General features: G+C 42.1%; 1 protein-coding gene across 3 annotated transcripts in view; it reads left to right on the top strand.

Annotated features, from left to right (window-relative positions):
- The window catches only part of ZNF423 (zinc finger protein 423), a 228,052-nt gene that overhangs the window by 114,804 nt on the left and 94,836 nt on the right, over nucleotides 1-18,412 (top strand). For all 3 annotated transcript variants that reach the window (XM_030457955.1, XM_030457953.1, XM_030457954.1), the window contains one exon: nucleotides 14,908-18,131. In XM_030457955.1, the coding sequence (XP_030313815.1) occupies nucleotides 14,908-18,131 (3,224 nt within the window). The remainder of the gene's footprint in view (nucleotides 1-14,907; nucleotides 18,132-18,412) is intronic.

An 18,412-nucleotide genomic window follows, 5' to 3' on the forward strand; every position in this document is an offset into this window, starting at 1 on the left:
CAGTAGCCAGCGCCTGCACCGCAAGCAAGAATAAATCATGTTGGTTGTTTAAAAGATGGTCTCTTGTAAGTTTACCCAGGTTTACAAGCACATGGGAAGAAGGGGGTTCTTTGTTTTCTTATTTTTTCCAAATCTCGGCATCATTGTTCATAGAAGAATTCAAAAGTAAAGTACCCGGGAAGAAAATTATGCTGTTAGGTTGCTTTTGGCTACGCTATATTGAAAGCTATACTTTGCAAATGTAATCTGTTCACAGCAAATGGTGTTCAAAGGGAGAGGAGTCATGTTGTTGCATACAATGTTTTCCATTTTCTGTGCAAAAGCTTGTTTAAATTATTTTGAACCTCTTCCATTTCAATGTCTTTTCCTGGGCAGCAGCTGAATGTGTGTCCCTGTGTCCCCAGGCTGGGCATGTGGCATGGGGAGTCATTTGGCAGCACGGTTGGCAGGGTGCTGCTGGTGGGGAGGCTCAAGCAGGACTTCTCCATCAGTGGCTGCTTTATCTGAGAGAGATTTTATTTGAGGTTGTTTCTGCTTTCTGAAAGTACTTTGCACCATCTCTTAATCTGCTCAATTCTGCCCCTGTTAGGCTGCAGGAGCCCCTTAGTTTTCTCCACAGATAGGGCAAGACTAGGAGGGGACAGTGCAAGTCTCCTAAAATGGAAATGAAAAATCTAAGTGATGTCTGGCCTGAAACTTTTTTAGATTTCTCTTGGAAAAAAAAAAAAAAAAAAAAAAAAAAAAGCAGCTTTTTAAGTGGTCTTTTACTTCTGGGAGCATGGTTTCCCTCCCGAGTGAGATGCATTTTGTGTCAGCTGTTTCTATATTAAAAAAAGTCTCCTGAAATAACCGCTCTTGGCTTGTCAGCATCTGGCAGTGACTCCCCCTGAAGCAGGCAGCACCAAGGTCCCGTGCAAAGGACCTCACCCCACCTCTCCCCTGCAGAGAGGGGGTGCCCAGCCCCGCTGGGGTCACAGGTGGGGCAGCCCAAATGGATTGCACTGCGGCTGCTTCTGATGTGCCTGGCCCATGCATGCTCACCCCGATTAAATTTCTCTTCTTGTCAGTCCATTAAACCTCCCAAAGTGATTTGTTCTCCCCAGAGGATTGAGGGAAAGGGGGTGGAAAGGTAAAAAGAGAAAGGAGAAAAACAAAGAAGGGCTGGGGGTGGTGGTGGGGAAGGGGGATCCAAAAATGAGTAAAACAGAGCTGCTGAATCCAATAGCCAAGTATTACATTATAGACTCCCAATTTGGATATAAACAAAATGTTTCCTGAGATCAGTTAGAAAAATTGTTTTCCAGAGCTGCAACAGCCATGCTCTGTGCTTCCTCAGAAGTAAGACAGAGGCAAAGTGCACCCCTTGCACCCCTCTCCTTACAGCCTCAAACCCCTTCTTCTGCCCCTCTCCATCCCTCTCTGCACATCTGTTCATGCATCCGACCCTGGTTTGCACTGGGAGCAGCTGATGGGATGGTGTTGAGAGGCTGCTTATGTTTCATAGTTGGATTCTTGGGTGATTTCTGCTGCCTGGTGCAGGCAGCTGGCTGTCCTGACTCCTGAAGAAATGATGGCTCTTGCTGTTGCTGAGTCCTCCCCTTCCTCAGGCCAGATCCCAGCCTCTCAGGTCAGGACAGGCACCGTTTTCTGCCACCCACCTTGTCTCTGCTGGCTGCCCTGGGCTCAGCTGCTTGCCTTCATCTCTCCAATGCTTGGGCCAATTTCTGTCATCTTCTCATAGCACTGTGCTGGCTTTCCATGCATCTTGATGGCCTTGACTTAATGTGACCTACTGTGACCAGCCAGCCTTGTTCATACATTGTTTGACATCTCTAAATTGGGTGAGTTCTGTAGGCTGGCAGTGTGACTCCCCTGGCACTGTGTCACATTGACCCCTAACGTCCTTTCAAAGGAGGTGGGGACAGAGCAGGGCAAAGCTGGGTCTCTTGGCAGGTTTCAAGTCAAGCAGGTGCTTTATTTTGAGGAGTCTGCATCTCTTAAAATATCATGCAGCCAAATGAGAAGCATTTTCTAAGGAAAAAAAACCCAAACATGCCAAAAGAGCATGAATATTGTCACCAAAGTTAATAAAAGTAAGGAAATTAATACTTATAGTTGACCTCCAATACCTAGGCACAGTGGGGTGTAGCAAGGAAGTAGTTAGGAAGGCACCATGGTGAGCCTTAGTGGTGAATTACCTTATTTTTATTAACTTTCTGACAACCTCAGTGAATTTCCTTTCTTTTTATTAAGTGATTAAAAAGCTAATCAGATCATGTAATTAAAATACATAATTACACAATCTCAGAGTTTTCCATAATTACTGTACATGGTAAATATTGTTACCTGATAACACTGCACAAAAACTGTGACAGGAATTTGTGTTGGATAGTTAGGAGGTGTTTGCTTTCCTTTGGTTGCAATGGAAGCTTCTCTAATGACATTAGATAGGTGGTAAAATGTTTCAAAATGGAAAATGTAGCAAAACTCTGAAATAACGACTCATTTATCTTTTTTACTTTTTTCTTTCTTTCTTTTTATTTTTTTTTTTAATACTTTTGTACCTATCGGGCAGCTGTTGTGTTTCTGTGCATCTATAAGTGCTTTTTCCTTTGTGCTCACACCTCTGTTTTGTATTTTGTTAGGCACCACCCACTAGAAAATGGGTGTTTTGATACAAAGCAACACAGTAAGGAAGAAACCAGATCAGATCCAGTATCTTAATTCCAGCCAAACAACTAAGATGGAGTAATTAAAATGGGGTAATTCTTAAGCCTGTGTACAGGCACTTTAGGGCAGACATGATCCTATAACCTTCCTGATCTCAGGAGGTCTGGGGATATGGTTATGTTCATAGGAAATCCAAAGATGCAAGGTATGATAATCCTAATAATGAGAAAGTGTTTCTAAATAATGAGAAAATGTTTCTATTTTTTAAAAGAAGTCTCATTTGTCCTTAACAATTGGCTCATAGGAATTCAAGACTGTAACCTCTACAATGAAGTGTTTAAAACCATACTGTTACTGTTATATGTCAGTCTAATATTTACTCAGAAGATGTTTTCCATTTTTTTCTACAGAAGACATTGAAATCCTTTCTTAAATGCAGACAGATAAGTTGGTCTTGGTGGGGAGCTGAGATTGGTACTTCCTGTAACTGTGCTTAAAAAAAAAAATAAGATATCTCTATGTGTGTGTATCTGGAGTACCTTGTTCTGTCTCTCCTACAGGACACACCAGAGTTGCTCGGTCTGGTTCTGTCTGAACAGGGAGCTTCAGCCAGGGTGTGAGTTTATGCCAGTGTGTGATCTTATGCTGCTTGAAGTCGCTGTTTTGCCTCCTCATGTCAGTAGAGATGGGGTGCAGTCTTCCAGTTGCATTTCAGTACTAGGTTTTGTTAACTCATCTCTGCCGCACTGTATCTGGGATTTCCAGGCATGTGAGACTCTAGGTACAGAAAGCCAAATGCTTTTTCTGTACCTGTAGTTTCAAGGTGCTTTTTTCTAGGATGAATTCAGTCTCTCCTCACTGCTTCCTCATTCTTTTTACTGAATTGTCTAGTCTATTAACATTACCAGATACTTTTTTGTAAGTATAACCAGTCTTCATTATGTTGGGTAGACTTAGAGGGCAAGCTATTTCATTTAATTTCATTTAGTTCTCTGGTATCAATGCCAATGTCCGTGTGAGACTGCTCTCAAGTGGAAGGAGTTCTGTTTGGGAGAGACAGTGGGGAGAAAGATACTTGTTTCCAAGTGCCAAGATGTTTGCTGTCCCTCCTTCTCTTCAGGGATAAATTGAGATGATCCAAAGTATGCTCTAACCCTAATTTTAATCCCATTTAAAAAAATAATTGTGCTCTGCACCTTTTCTCATTATAAATCCACTCTCTCATGTATCTGTGGCCAAAGCACAGAGACAGTTCCTAACAAGAATAAATTGTCCAGTTCACATTTTTGGGAGGAAAAAAGCCAACCACATGCATGCATTCAGATAGAAACCTTTTTGCTGGTTGAACTGGAGCTATCTGAACACGGGTAATCAACACCTAAGACTGTGTTAAACAAACCAAGAGGAAGAGATCTTTGCCCTTAGGGAAGGGCAAGGACTTCCCTTTGCTCTTCAAGGACAGTGCTGTCATGTTCAGGTGTGTGGGCAGTGTGGTATCTGCATCTGAGCCTGGAAGCACAGCCAGGACTGGAGGGGAGGTTTCTGCTGGGCTCTGTGTGTCTCTTGGCAGGGGCAGAGCAGGGCTGGAGGCGCTGTCAGCTCCTGCTTGGGTTCCCTCTGGCTCCCCAGCTGTGCTGCCCTTGCCTACCTGCACTGATGAGCAACCTCTCTACAGGAAGCCTTCTCCTGAGTGTGGCTGGTGCTGGCTGGAATCCTGAGAAGCTCCTGAAGAATTTAGAGAGGTTTAAGAAGTCTCTCTGCAGACTCCTGGTGTAGGGGACGGGGCATTGCATGGGCTGATCTGGCTGCCTGGTGCCCACAGGAGAGGGCAGTCTAGTGGTGTGCTGTGACCCTGCGCTGCTGGGGTGACTCCCACAGCCTGTGTGGATGCTCAGCAAGGTCAGGCATGGATCCCTCCTTGGGCTGCACCAAGGGCAGGCATGAGCCCTGTGAAGAGAGCCCTTAGCTGTTGCTGTAGCTCATCTTTTGGAGAGTTGAGAGTGCAGTTGTGTGGTTTGTCATTGGGTCCTTCAGTCAAAAGGACAAAGCTGTGCTGGAGAAGAGAGCAGCTTTTGGCGGGCAGTTTTGTTGTGTGGTGCATGCAAGGCTTCAGATCTCAGATGCTGGGTCACTGCCAGTTAAACTTGAAAGGTCTCTCAAGCAGCATGTTTGTTGTAGAGGGACACCAATGTACTGAGAAAGATTATTACTGAGTGGTAATGTTCACTTCAGTTTGCTTGCTTTTTTAAAACGTCATTTCTTATTTAAAATGATGGATACTGTTAGTGAAAAAGAAACAGCATTACTATACAGCATGGAATATATATCTACCCCAGGCAGGCCATGCTGTTTGGCTTTCATCTTGCATAGCACAAGATCTACAGTTATTTTCTTTATAAGCCTTTCAGTTATTTCTGTCAGGTATTGGTAAGAAGAAACTTCCCACCTCTGTTTAATGCTGTTCCCCTCAAGCCAGACACAAACATGGTGCAGATTCATGACCAATGTTTATCTAAATAATAGTCAGGAATGTGCTTTATATGTGTACTTTTACATTTAAAAATTTAAAATGCACTTTTTTTTTTTAAACGAAACACTAACAAACCCAGAGTCTTAACTAATTGTACTTTTCTGTAACACATCCTGTCCCCAAGGAATGGGAGCCATGCTTAACTGTAGTAGACACCATCTCCAGGCTTGGTTCAGGTAGAGCTGGCAGCTTCTTTGGCTACAGGGATACCTTCTGGGTTCAGTGGGGCATAGATACCCCACCAAAACCAGGTAAATGAAGGTGTTGAGGAGCTACACTCACCAGACTCACGGAAGCTGCAAGGTTCACAACTGCAGCTTCCTTTCCATTCAGTGTTTGCATGAAATCTCAGCTCTGAATTCATGAAAGAGAGAGGGAATACGTGCACCTTTCTGAAAATACCTCTCTGCAGAACTGGCTATATTTCATATTTATGTCATTTGAGTTTTCAAAAGTGTTGGGCAGCTGCTGTTGCTGTTGATTTCAATAGGATTGATGTGAAAACACAACACATTTAGAAGTCTGACCAATAATGCATATGCATAGCTATAAAACAGGTTACTTGATACTGTCTGTCACATGTAATTTATTGATTTTTCTTCCCCGGTCCTTTGAAGGCAGTATAAAATCTGGATGTTGCTGCTTTTTTACTGTTTGTTTATTGCTGAGTAATTTCAGCCAACATGTGTTTTTCAGCATTAGGTCTATTCATCCTCAACGTCAGCCCCATTAAGTTTGTAAGTGCGTCACAGTTTTCCCACCTAGATCAAAATGAGAGTCTGGAACAGCCTTCTCCTTCTAACTTAACAAGCTGGTTTATTTTCCCCTGCAACTTGCTCTAATAATATGACCAGCTTTAAATTCCTCAGACTGGAAAGCTTGGCAGTAAAGTCCTGTGCAGGGCTGAGGTTTGAAACAAGAGGTTTTTCTCAGGTTTGGAAAATGGCAATCAACATTTCTTCTACTGAGCACTGGTGGAAAATACTCATTTAGGAGCAATGGTCTATTCTTGGGCTTTTCATCCTTGAAAGACAGGGACTGCAAACCCATTTTCCTAGAGGTCAGGTCACTCCACAGCATCAGTTGAAGATCTCATCATAGAAAACCATCCTGGCAATTCAGTTACTTTTGGTGACACTAGAAAACATCTGGGGACTCTGGTCCTTGTTTTTTCCTGTCTTAGTAATTCTTTTGCCTCTGAGTTGATACAAGGCTAAAAAGATGCAAACAGAGTTCTGCAGAAATGGAAGCACCACTCTAATATATACCTATGAGCACAGAAGCAGATAAGCATTAGTCTTAGCTGTAGCAGCAGCTTATTGCAGATGTCTTAGCAAAACTCTTTGTCCTAGTTTGCCACTGCCCCAGTTTTAAAGACACTTGTTCCTTCAGAATGCTGCTCAGTTGCTTATGCACAAGCTGAACATCCTGTGGGAAAGTGATGCCTGTCCTCATCAGTGCTGGCTTCCAGGTCTCCCTGTTCACCATGCAGGATATGACCCTTAAATGAATTTTATGAATGAGCTAAATGGATTGTAATTGGTGACTTTCCTTCACTTGAAAGTACGATTCAGGAACATGGAAATAAGCACAGTAAAACCTTAAATTAAATCACACCAATCTAGTCAATTCACAGAGAAAAGTCTGTCTCTCTAATTTTGGTTTCTGAACTTACTGAGTTTCCCCAGACAGCAGCCAGTCTTTGTTTCTGGTGCTCAGTTATGGGTATGAACTGAGGGAAAGCACTTGAGCTGAGTCTCTCTGACCACACGTGCCTGAGGGTACTGAGGAAAACAACCTTAGAAAAGGTGCCTGCTGTATTTGAGAGCTAACTGAAGAAATGGGATAGAAGAAATAATAAATCTAGGAAATTAATCTTGTGCATTTCATCCCACCAGAAAGACTCTTCCACTGGCCACATCTCCACCAGTGGTTCAGAGTCTCAATGCTTGGGGTTTGTGCTGTATAGGGAGTGCCCTCCCTGCTGGCAGTAACAAAACATGAGGAAGGGAAAACATCTTTATGTCTAGATGAGAAAAAGATTTTTCTTGCATATATTGCAGAGACCTTTATGGAGACTGATGCACTTCCACCACTCTGGGCTGGATTTTGGCTCTGCAAAGGGGGCAGTGTGGGGGCCAGGGTTGGCCCTGGTCCTGCTGTGATGAGAGCAGGCTCTCCACATCTGCCATGGAATCTGTTCAAAACATGGCAGCCACTCTGCTTGTGTCCCTAGGTTTTGATAAAAAATGAAGCAGGCAAAGCTCTTAACCGCTGTGGGTTGTCTCTTTGTTTTGTATAATAAGTGTTGAAATAATGATAAATGTTGACATCAAGTAGCAAGAAGTGCAGAATATAATTGTCTGAGTGTAAGGCCAGTAGGGTCATATGAAGTTTGTGCTCTGGCTAACAGAATCTGAAGAAATATTACTAAAGAAATATTACTAATGATTAACAAAATTACTGCCATTTACTGTGTCTAATTTTATAACTAATCATAATAAGTAGTAATTATTCAACTAGAATTATTTTCCTAAGGTCTTTGCCATTCCTTATGTTTGAAAGTTGTACATGTCGTAGCTGAAAATATTTTATAGTATTCTCTTGGTGTGACTGTTTGATCTGTGATGTGTACATGTGACCTTGTGTACAGTTTTGTTCTTTTAGATGTGTTTTACAATGTGACTTCTTGCTAAATGCTTTGTAGGTATCAAAGCAGGCAAGAGTGGCACAGGACCCCCTAGATAGCAGGGTAAGCATGAGGAGCAAGCTATTAAAATCTTTCTGTTAATTCATTGATGATTTTGCTGGTATCATCTTCTAATCTCACTTAAAAAGATAGAAATGTGCATTTGAAAGTTTCTGAAGAGCAAATTGCTAAGCAAAATGTATATATAATGCTAACGTTTTGGTAGAAATAGGGTGAGTTATTATTGATTCACAGAGCACGACAAAACATCACTGCATGAATTAGCAAACAGCTGTTTCTAATTTGAGTTTAGAACTGTACACAGAGGAACTTGTTTTAGTGTTCACTCCTTTCATTTATAATGAATTTTAATCACCGCTACAGGTGAGAAAAATGTAGAAACAAGCTTGTATCTTGTGGAAGAAACAAAGGAGAGACAGATGCTAACAGATTTACAGTCTGTGATAAAAGGAATGTTTTGGTACACTTTACATGTAATTAGAGTGCAGCTGTTTTCAGTCCCAAGTCCATGATGCACAGCAGAATATAGTATCTGCTGCTTTTCCAAAGGGAGTAAAGAAAAACAGTGATTCAACTCTGAAAGCATTTAGTTTATTCCTAGATCTAACATAAAATGCTCTCCTCCACCCTTTATTATGCCATTTATTGAAGTGTGAAATAACTTATTTAATGACATGCTAATTTTTTCTTACCAGCAAAATGCACACTGCTTGACATAAAAAAAATAACGTTAAAAAGAATTTTCTGATTTTATCCTCTGTGTAAAATTAGCTATCATCCCATCAATGGTCACTACTAAGTCTTGATATCCCTGCTAATGGGAGACAAGGGCTCAGGCATGTCTTACTCTGGCTTAGCAAATTTTTGGATATTAACTAAGCTTCAATAGACATCTTTGTGTGTGCTTTTAACTTGCAATGTAATAAAGACTAATTACATGCATCTTTGATCACTACAGAAAGATTTAAACAGAGACAGACAGGTTTTAAATGTCTATGTGTAACAGTTTATCTGCACCAAACATCCCAGCAAGTTTAATGTTTGAAATTCTGCACTACATCTTGTACTGATTTTGTATTCTAAATGCTAAGTTACTCTCTGCATGAGAAGAAAAATTAGATTATGTATACTTTTCATTGAGCCAGACGTCTGTCTGTCTTTTTTTTAAAAAAACTCCACTTAAAAATGAATTGCAGTGCAAAGCTGAGAAGTTGGAAAAAGAGTTACTAACTGTTGGTAATTTAGGCCAACAAAAATGTTTACCACATAAGCATATAATTAGGTATAACTGCATTTTTCTCAAGTCACAGATAATGAAAGCACCGCCTGTGGTGCCACTTGTATTAGCACCTCTTAGGGTTTTATCCAATTTTAGGTTTGCTTTGAACATTTCATATATTTTTAATGTATATATTTTAAAAATGGCATAGTGCCTTAAAATGAAAAACTATGGGGACTGTTTTGTGGAGACACTAAATTGCTGAAGTCTGAAGCTAAGATGCATGTAGAGTTCTTCAGAGCAGCCTGAACTTCCCAGGGCCCCTCCTTAGTGCCTTGGCTAAGGGTGGGTTGATCGGTTGCATGATTTTTTTTGTAGGGATACTTATGAATAAGTTGTAGAAATCTTTTTTCCCATTGTTTAGCTAAGTGTGTTTGAGTGCTCATGAATGCTGGGTTTCAGTCACAGCTCAACAGTTACAATACCATTCAGAGATAGGTGCAGTGTCAGCATAAAAAGGCTTTCATTGCCACAAGAGATGGTGGTTTGCAGTCTGCTTTTGCCTTCTGTGACACAATGAACAAAAGTGTTCAGTGCTGCTAATATATGCATAGAAAATTGACTTTGGAATATTAATGATATTTTTTATTATTTACTGTTTTTTATAACCGCATGTCAGATGTGCAAGAAAATGGGACCAAACACTCCAACAAAAAATTTAAGCAAAAAGCTGTCACAGTGCACTGAAAATATCGAAATTTAAAATGTTTGCTATGGAAACTTGACTTGCATTATTTCACACTAACCCTGCAGTGTAAATGAGCAGCGTATGCTATGTGAGGTTCTTACTATAATCCATTGTAATGATCTATCCTTGCCTTTAATACATAGTGCAGCAATGCAACATTTGCTGTGACTAGTACTGAAGATCTTTCAGTCCTCAGCCTATGTATTGTATCCATATAGTTAAGCATTTGTGATAATAGTAATTATTGAAATTGATAGCATTTCTGCCGGGCCTTCCATCTGAGGATGTCTCAGGGTTTCACAGCTATACAGAAGTAAGCCCTACAATTTGCCCTTGAGGAGCAGATGGCTTTTTTCTGTTATGGAGATGAGATGAAGTACAGTTCAGAGGCATGTCTGACGATGCTAAGCTAATTTTCAAAAATAACTTACTTGTTTGGATGCTAGAATTCCATCAGCTCTTAACAGCCTAAAGAGATTTGAGTTCTTTGACCATTTTCAGCTTGTGTGTGATGAAGAGGCTCAGAGAGAAGCAGGAATGTGAACTTAAACTGCAATCCTTTTCGTGATTTTTTTTGTTGATGTTTTGTTAATTTCACTGTTTCTTTTGTGCACTAGCTCTGTGCTACATGAATAAACCTCACAGAATAACATCTTCCAAATTTAATCTCCTTGGTTTACTGCATGGAGACGCCTTCTGAGCTCAGGTGGGGAGTCTTGAAGTTGCCTCTTTGGCCAAATATATTGCCCTGGATATTTTGTTGATGCCTAGGCCGGTTGTGTGGCCTCTTCTGAGCCTTGTGGTGCTCAATCTGTGCTGCTCTCTGCACCCTACCCAGCTGCAGTAAACTTGCCCCCCACACCATGCAGGTCACACTGTGACATCCCCACAGTGTAGGGGACACCTAAACCTTCCACATGAAGGGGACAGAGTTGGGAGGTTTTTACTGGAACCCAATGATACTCAACATTGGTAAAAAGAAGGGTTTAGGCAGGGATAAACTTCAGATCTGGGCGAGCAAATGGGCTCTGTGCTTACCTTTTGTTCTTAAGTGAAAAAGCAGCTGGCTGGGGGGTAGCCTGGGTTTGTGCAGCCCCTGCACAACTCCCCCAGGGCTGGGGCCATGTGGGTGACCAGGCAGCTGAGCAAGCCTGTCCCTCTGCAACTGCTTCAAATGCAGCTTGGCTCAAAGTCTGGCAGGAGCACAATGTTTCCAGCTCGCTGTGAGCAGGGAGAATGGGGAAAGTGTTTGCAGGGACTCTGAAACCATCTCTGGTTGATTTTATTTCTATTAGCAAAATAACTCTGGAAATAATAAATATATCAACGTCATCAGTGTATGCTGAGCTGGCAGTGCTGCTTACTCCTGGCAATATGTGCTGTGCTGTATTGTCTCCTTTCTAAGAGAGATCACATTTTTTAAGACTTCCTTTTATTGTTTTAGCTTCACAAGTAAATTTCTGAACTTGGGTCATGTTATCTGGAAGATAAACAGAGAATGCAGTATGATTTATACTACAGTTTGGCCAAATTGCTCTTATTAGAAGGAAAAATACATTTATTGAATGCATTGAGGGTGGAATTAGCTCCTCAGTGATGATGATAAATGCTTGCAGTCCCGTAAACGTGCTGAACATTAAGTTGCTAAATTACTGTACCACTTTGAGATTGATTATCAAGTTTGGCCCTTTAAGCTTTATGACCTGCACATATATCCTGAGGACTACTGACATCCTGAAGCTTCCTTAATGCTCTTTTTTTTTCCTAATTAAACTTTTTATTGAATTTTCTTACCCTTTTAATACTTGTTTTGATTCTCCTATGCACAGATGACAAAAGCCTTGCACCAGCCATGTGATTCTCTATTTTAGAAGAGTCCCACTTTGCAGGATTAGCCATTTTTAATGACTTTAATCTCCTTTTTGAAAGTGATTTTTCTCATTCTGCTACATTCCTTTGATTTCATTAATGTAGAATTATTATTCTAACCATCATTGCCAGACATGTCACACCACATCTAAAATATATCTTCCCACTAAAATATTACTCTGGTAAAATACCTTTGAATTTCTTTCTCAGTTCATTATAGGTCTTTTCTTCAATTTAATATGGCAAGTTAAAATTAATAGGGCTATCTTTCATTCCATAAAGAGATTAATGATAATGAGTTTTCCCTAATTTCTTCAGTTTAGACCGTTAGTAGTTTAGTATCGTGTTTGTAAGGAAGTCAGGGAAGGTTGTTTCTGGGCCTTAAAATTTCCTATTTTAAAAATTTTTTTAATTGTAAAAGTATAAGAAAATGGTGCAATAAAAAGAACCTAGAAGTTAAGCATGAAAATTGTTGATAGGTCTAAATCAATCTAACAAAAGGACACGGTCTTTGCTTTCAACTGTTAACATAAACAGTTTCATTTTTATTAGAAACCTAGCTTTTCAATCATTTTTAAAAACCCAAATTATTTTAGCACAGCAACGTGTTTGTGCATCACTCACAAATACCAGCTTGGTTTCATTTTGTTTTTCTGAATAGCCCAATATGTTTGAAGAGCAGCAGCTGGAGGGGAACTGGCTGTGCTTGGATGTCAGAGTCCATTTTGAGGTAGATTGGTTTGTAGCAGAGGAAAAAGAGACCTAAAAGATTTGTTCATTTTGTATGGTGGGCAATGTAATGGTTGGCACAGGCACCTATAGATGTAAGGAAGTTAAAGCAGTTGCTCTGGCCTGTGTTACCACTGGATTTGGCCCACTGCATCTACAGTTTCAAAGCTGAACAACAAAGCTTTATTCACTGGAGCCTTTTAAAGTGCTCCAGGTTCTTCCTGGTGCAGTCCTTCCTCTGTGTGCCACTGTCTGCAAAAGGGAAGATATTTAAAGTGCATATTTTTTTAATAATAATTTTTCCAAAGCAGATCTTTAAAATTATTTTAGTTTCAGTTAATAAGACCGAGCAGTAAGTAACACAGTGATGGTGTGATTTTTCTCCCATTGTTGTTTTTCTTCTTCCCCCTGTAGACAGCAGTAGCTCCAGCAAACGCAACATGTGCTGCCCTAGTTCAGGCCCAGCATCCCTCTCTTGCTCCCCTTTGTCTCCTTTCCCCTGGAGGAGCCCAGCTGGCGAGAGGAGGGAATTAGCCAGCCCTGAGCTACCGGCACCTCCCTGGGGCCCCTAATCCAGGCGCTGGCAGCCGGCTGCCTCCTTCCCTCTGCCGGCCCTTGGCCACAGGTCCGTGGGGATGGAGCCCTGGATGCGGCTGGCGGCAGGGATGGGGGGACAGGGGCTCCCGGGGGGCAGAGTGAAGCTGTGCTGGCAGCAGGGAAGGCAGTGGAGGGGTTTACAATGGGAACATGAGGCTTTGTAGCAGCCGTAGAGAGAGAGCGACTCATGGCTGGGGGAACGAAGCTTGCGAAAAGTTTATGTAAAAATCAGGAGCTCGTTTTCTGGATTTTTGGTCCAGGCTCAGCTAGGCTTGCAGGAATTAGTTGAGCACAAAGACCTTGAGCATCATAGAAGTGTGGGTGCTTTCTGAGAACTGGGGTGCATTTTGGGAGGGGAGGAAGTGTGTTCTTAGTGTCTGGCATTGCTCTGGATCAGGTTTAGCTAAACAGCGAGAGCAGAGCTCCCTGGGGAGCGTGGGGTGAGGGAGCCGCGCCTGAGCTGTGCATCCCGGAAAACAGGCAGCCCCGTCGTGCCAGAAAAGTTCTTTGGTGAGTTTGGTTTAGTCTGTCCAAGATAATTCTTCTCTCTCTTCCTGGGATGAAAAGGAAGATCTTTGCCAAAGAGAGAGTGCCACAGGAGCCAGGCTCTAAGGGTGGTGATATCCTCATTAGCCAAGCCTTTCTCTGGGAGCTGCTCCGCTGTACGTGTGCTCTGCTTTGCCTGGTGACTCTGCAGTTGGCAGGCACGAGGAGTGCGCGTGTGGCAGCCTACACGCACAGTTGGGGATTTTTTTATTGGTTTGTTTTAGTAAGAGCTGAAGTAGGAGCATTAAATGTTTTATAAAGACAACGTATCTGGAGAACTGGTTCCTTTTTTGAATCTCCAAATGTGTATGTGGTCAGAGCCTAACCTCATTTACACAAATTTTATTTTTGCTTCATTCCGTGGTACAGTTTTATCTTGGACTGTTGGTGTTTTTGCTTCACTCAACATCTCTGCATTTATTGGAATTAGGATATCTTCTCTTCTGTTTCTTGTTAACAATTCTGTTTGTGAAAGCTGCCAGCAATTTATGTATTTTTCCTAAAATGACTGTTTTGCTGCTGGAGTTGGTGCTGTGTTTCATTATGGTAATATCAAATTATAAAATATTTTCCAAAGCCTCATATTGAGCAAAGGAAATAGTTATTAAAACAGAGGCTGGGCCATTGTTGGCTTATCCTGAAGCTGATTGTTTTGCGATGTCTTGAGATCTCCAATGGTGATTTTCTGGGCTCTTTTAATTTGTTTGGTTTTGTACCAAGCAGGCAGCATTACCTTTCGTATGAATGAATGTGCAGATCTCCTCTGATTTTCTTGAGCTGTCTCAAATCTGATCCTTTTCTTTCCCTAGATGTTTGACTCTGCTTTTGAGCAGTCTTTCATTCTGTTACAGTTTTGAGACAACTGCAGTGTTTTAATAGAGACATTACTTAAAACCATCTTAGTGCAGCATTTAAAAAGGCCCACAAAATCACAGGTGATCACTTAACACTGTAGCTTTTTTAAGTGTTTGCATTGCTTCATTGCACACTGTGTTTTGCTTGCTTTATTCATTGTTTATTGCTTTAGAGTATAGTCAGCAGGTGTTAAACCTGCTAAAGAAAAATGTTTTTTATTAATACTACATGTTGGCATATTTGTGAATTATGTGTACAAATATATTTTTATTTCTCCTTCTCAAACCTCCTTTGAAATGCTAGAGAGATATTTTTTTAGTTGATTTTTTTTATGCTGTAGTAGCAGAAGCCCATAGTGTTGTTGAGAGCTTTGTCCTTATTTCACAGATGCACTGGGAATTGTTTTTAATCTCCTTTCTGCTTTCCCATTACAGATGGTGATGACGACCCACAACTCTCCTGGGTGGCTTCATCTCCCTCCAGCAAAGATGTTGCATCACCCACTCAGATGATAGGAGATGGGTGTGATCTCGGCATCGGGGAGGAGGAAGGGGGGACTGGCCTGCCGTATCCCTGTCAGTTTTGTGACAAGTCCTTCATTCGCCTGAGCTACCTTAAAAGGCACGAGCAGATCCACAGTGACAAACTACCTTTCAAATGCACCTACTGTAGTCGGCTTTTTAAGCACAAGAGAAGTAGGGATCGCCACATAAAGCTTCACACAGGGGATAAAAAGTACCATTGCCACGAATGCGAGGCTGCGTTTTCTCGCAGCGACCACCTCAAAATTCACCTGAAAACCCACAGCTCCAGCAAACCGTTCAAGTGTACTGTGTGTAAACGTGGGTTTTCATCTACCAGCTCGTTGCAGAGTCACATGCAAGCTCATAAAAAGAACAAGGAACATATGGCAAAGAATGAGAAAGAGGTGAAGAAGGATGATTTTATGTGTGATTACTGTGAAGAGACATTCAGTCAGACTGAAGACTTGGAGAAGCACGTAATGACACGCCACCCACAGCTTTCTGAGAAGGCAGATTTGCAGTGTATTCATTGCCCTGAAGTATTTGCAGACGAAAACTCGCTGCTCTCACACATTCATCAAGCCCATGCCAACAAAAAACACAAGTGCCCTATGTGCCCGGAGCAGTTTTCTTCAGTGGAGGAAGTCTATTGCCACTTGGACAGCCACAGGCAACCTGACTCTAGTAATCACAGCATCAGTCCTGACCCAGTCTTGGGGAGCGTGGCATCCATGAGCAGCGCAACGCCCGACTCCAGCGCGTCGGTGGAAAGAGGTTCCACCCCAGATTCGACCTTAAAGCCCTTGAGAGGCCAAAAGAAAATGAGGTCTGTGGACAGAGAGGAAGGCCAGAACTGGTCTAAAGTTACTTACAGCTGCCCGTACTGCTCGAAGCGTGATTTCAACAGCCTTGCTGTTCTGGAGATCCACCTGAAGACCATTCATGCAGACAAACCTCAGCAAAGCCACACGTGCCAGATCTGCCTTGATTCCATGCCTACACTGTACAACTTGAATGAACACGTGAGAAAGGTGCACAAAAACCATGCCTATCCCATGATGCAGTTTAGCAACATTTCTGCCTTTCACTGTAACTACTGCCCAGAGATGTTTGCAGATATCAATAGCTTACAGGAACACATCCGTATTACTCACTGTGGCCCAAATGCTACCCCTCAAGATGGCAACAATGCTTTCTTCTGTAACCAGTGCTCCATGGGCTTTCTGACTGAAGCAACCTTGACTGAGCATATTCAGCAGACTCACTGCAATGTAGGAAATTCAAAATTGGATTCCCCTGTCATTCAGCCAACACAGTCTTTTATGGAAGTTTATTCATGCCCTTATTGCACAAACTCCCCCATTTTTGGCTCCATCCTGAAGCTTACAAAGCATATTAAAGAAAACCACAAGAACATTCCTCTGGCACACAATAAGAAGTCAAAAGCAGAGCAGAGTCCAGTTTCTTCTGATGTTGAAGTCTCTTCCCCTAAAAGGCAACGGCTTTCTGCTAGCGTCAACTCAGTGTCTAATGGTGAATACCCGTGTAATCAGTGTGATCTAAAGTTCTCAAATTTTGAAAGTTTTCAAACCCATTTAAAGTTGCATTTGGAACTGCTCTTGAGGAAACAGTCTTGCCCTCAGTGTAAAGAAGACTTTGATTCCCAGGAGTCACTTCTGCAGCATCTCACCGTACATTACATGACAACTTCAACTCATTATGTCTGTGAGAGCTGTGACAAACAGTTTTCTTCAGTGGATGATTTACAGAAGCATTTGTTGGACATGCATACTTTTGTGTTGTATCACTGCACCCTTTGCCAAGAAGTTTTTGATTCCAAGGTATCTATCCAAGTCCATCTGGCAGTCAAGCATAGCAATGAAAAGAAGATGTATCGTTGCACAGCCTGTAACTGGGATTTCAGAAAGGAGGTGGATCTCCAGATCCACGTGAAGCATAGTCACTTGGGGAATCCATCAAAGTCTCACAAATGCATCTTCTGTGGTGAAACCTTTAGCACAGAGGTAGAACTGCAGTGCCACATCACAACTCACAGCAAAAAATACAACTGCAAGTTTTGTAGTAAAGCTTTTCATGCCATCATCTTGCTTGAAAAGCACCTACGGGAAAAACATTGTGTGTTTGATCCTAGCGCTGAAAATGGAACAGCTAATGGCATGACCCCAACGAATAAGAAGACAGAAGGGGCAGATATTCAGAACATGTTAATGAAGAATCCAGATACTTCCAACAGTCATGAAGCCAGTGAGGATGATGTAGATGCCTCTGAGCCCATGTATGGCTGTGACATTTGTGGGGCTGCCTACACTATGGAAGTCCTCTTGCAGAACCATCGTTTGAGAGATCATAACATCAGGCCTGGGGAGGATGACTGTTCTAGGAAGAAAGCAGAATTCATCAAAGGTAGCCACAAGTGTAATATCTGCTCAAGGACCTTTTTCTCAGAAAATGGCCTGAGAGAGCACATGCAGACCCATCGAGGCCCAGCTAAGCACTACATGTGCCCCATCTGTGGGGAACGCTTCCCTTCACTCCTGACCCTCACAGAGCACAAAGTCACTCACAGCAAGAGTTTGGACACAGGGACGTGTCGGATCTGCAAAATGCCACTGCAGAGTGAGGAGGAATTCATTGAGCACTGCCAGATGCATCCAGATCTCAGGAACTCCCTCACTGGGTTTCGTTGTGTTGTCTGCATGCAGACAGTCACCTCTACCCTTGAGCTGAAAATTCATGGGACGTTCCATATGCAGAAATTGGCGGGAAACTCTGCAACCTCGTCACCCAATGGCCAGGCCTTGCAAAAACTCTACAAGTGTGCATTGTGCTTGAAGGAGTTCCGGAATAAGCAGGACTTGGTAAAGTTGGATGTAAATGGCCTTCCCTATGGCCTGTGTGCTGGATGCATGACCAGGAGCACAAATGGACAGTCTTCAGGCTTGACTCCACAGGAGGTGAATGAGAGGCCGTGTGGCAGTCTGAGGTGTCCAGAGTGTAGTGTCAAATTTGAAAGTGCTGAAGACCTTGAGAGCCACATTCAGGTGGACCACCGAGACCTGACACCTGAAACTAGTGGCCAAAGGAAAGGTACCCAGACGTCCCCTGTTCCCAGGGTAAGTACAGCTGAACTTTAAAATGTTCAAGGGATAAAATGTAGACTTCCAATGTGACTGAGAACTGCTATGATGCTTTTTAAAACTGTCACTTTATAAAAAATCTTGTGCTACTAAAAAATCCAACCAAAATAGAAGGAAAATAGAGTAACACCTTAGATATTGCTTGGCCTTGCAGCTTCTTGATTCCTAGTGGCAGTGTATCAGATTTTTTATCATACATCTTGGTAGGTGGGGACTGAATTTGTCCATGAATTCTGATGCCACTGAACTGGCAGGTC

The sequence above is a fragment of the Calypte anna genome, chromosome 11 (genome assembly GCF_003957555.1).
Source record: "Calypte anna isolate BGI_N300 chromosome 11, bCalAnn1_v1.p, whole genome shotgun sequence".
Taxonomy (NCBI): domain Eukaryota; kingdom Metazoa; phylum Chordata; class Aves; order Apodiformes; family Trochilidae; genus Calypte; species Calypte anna.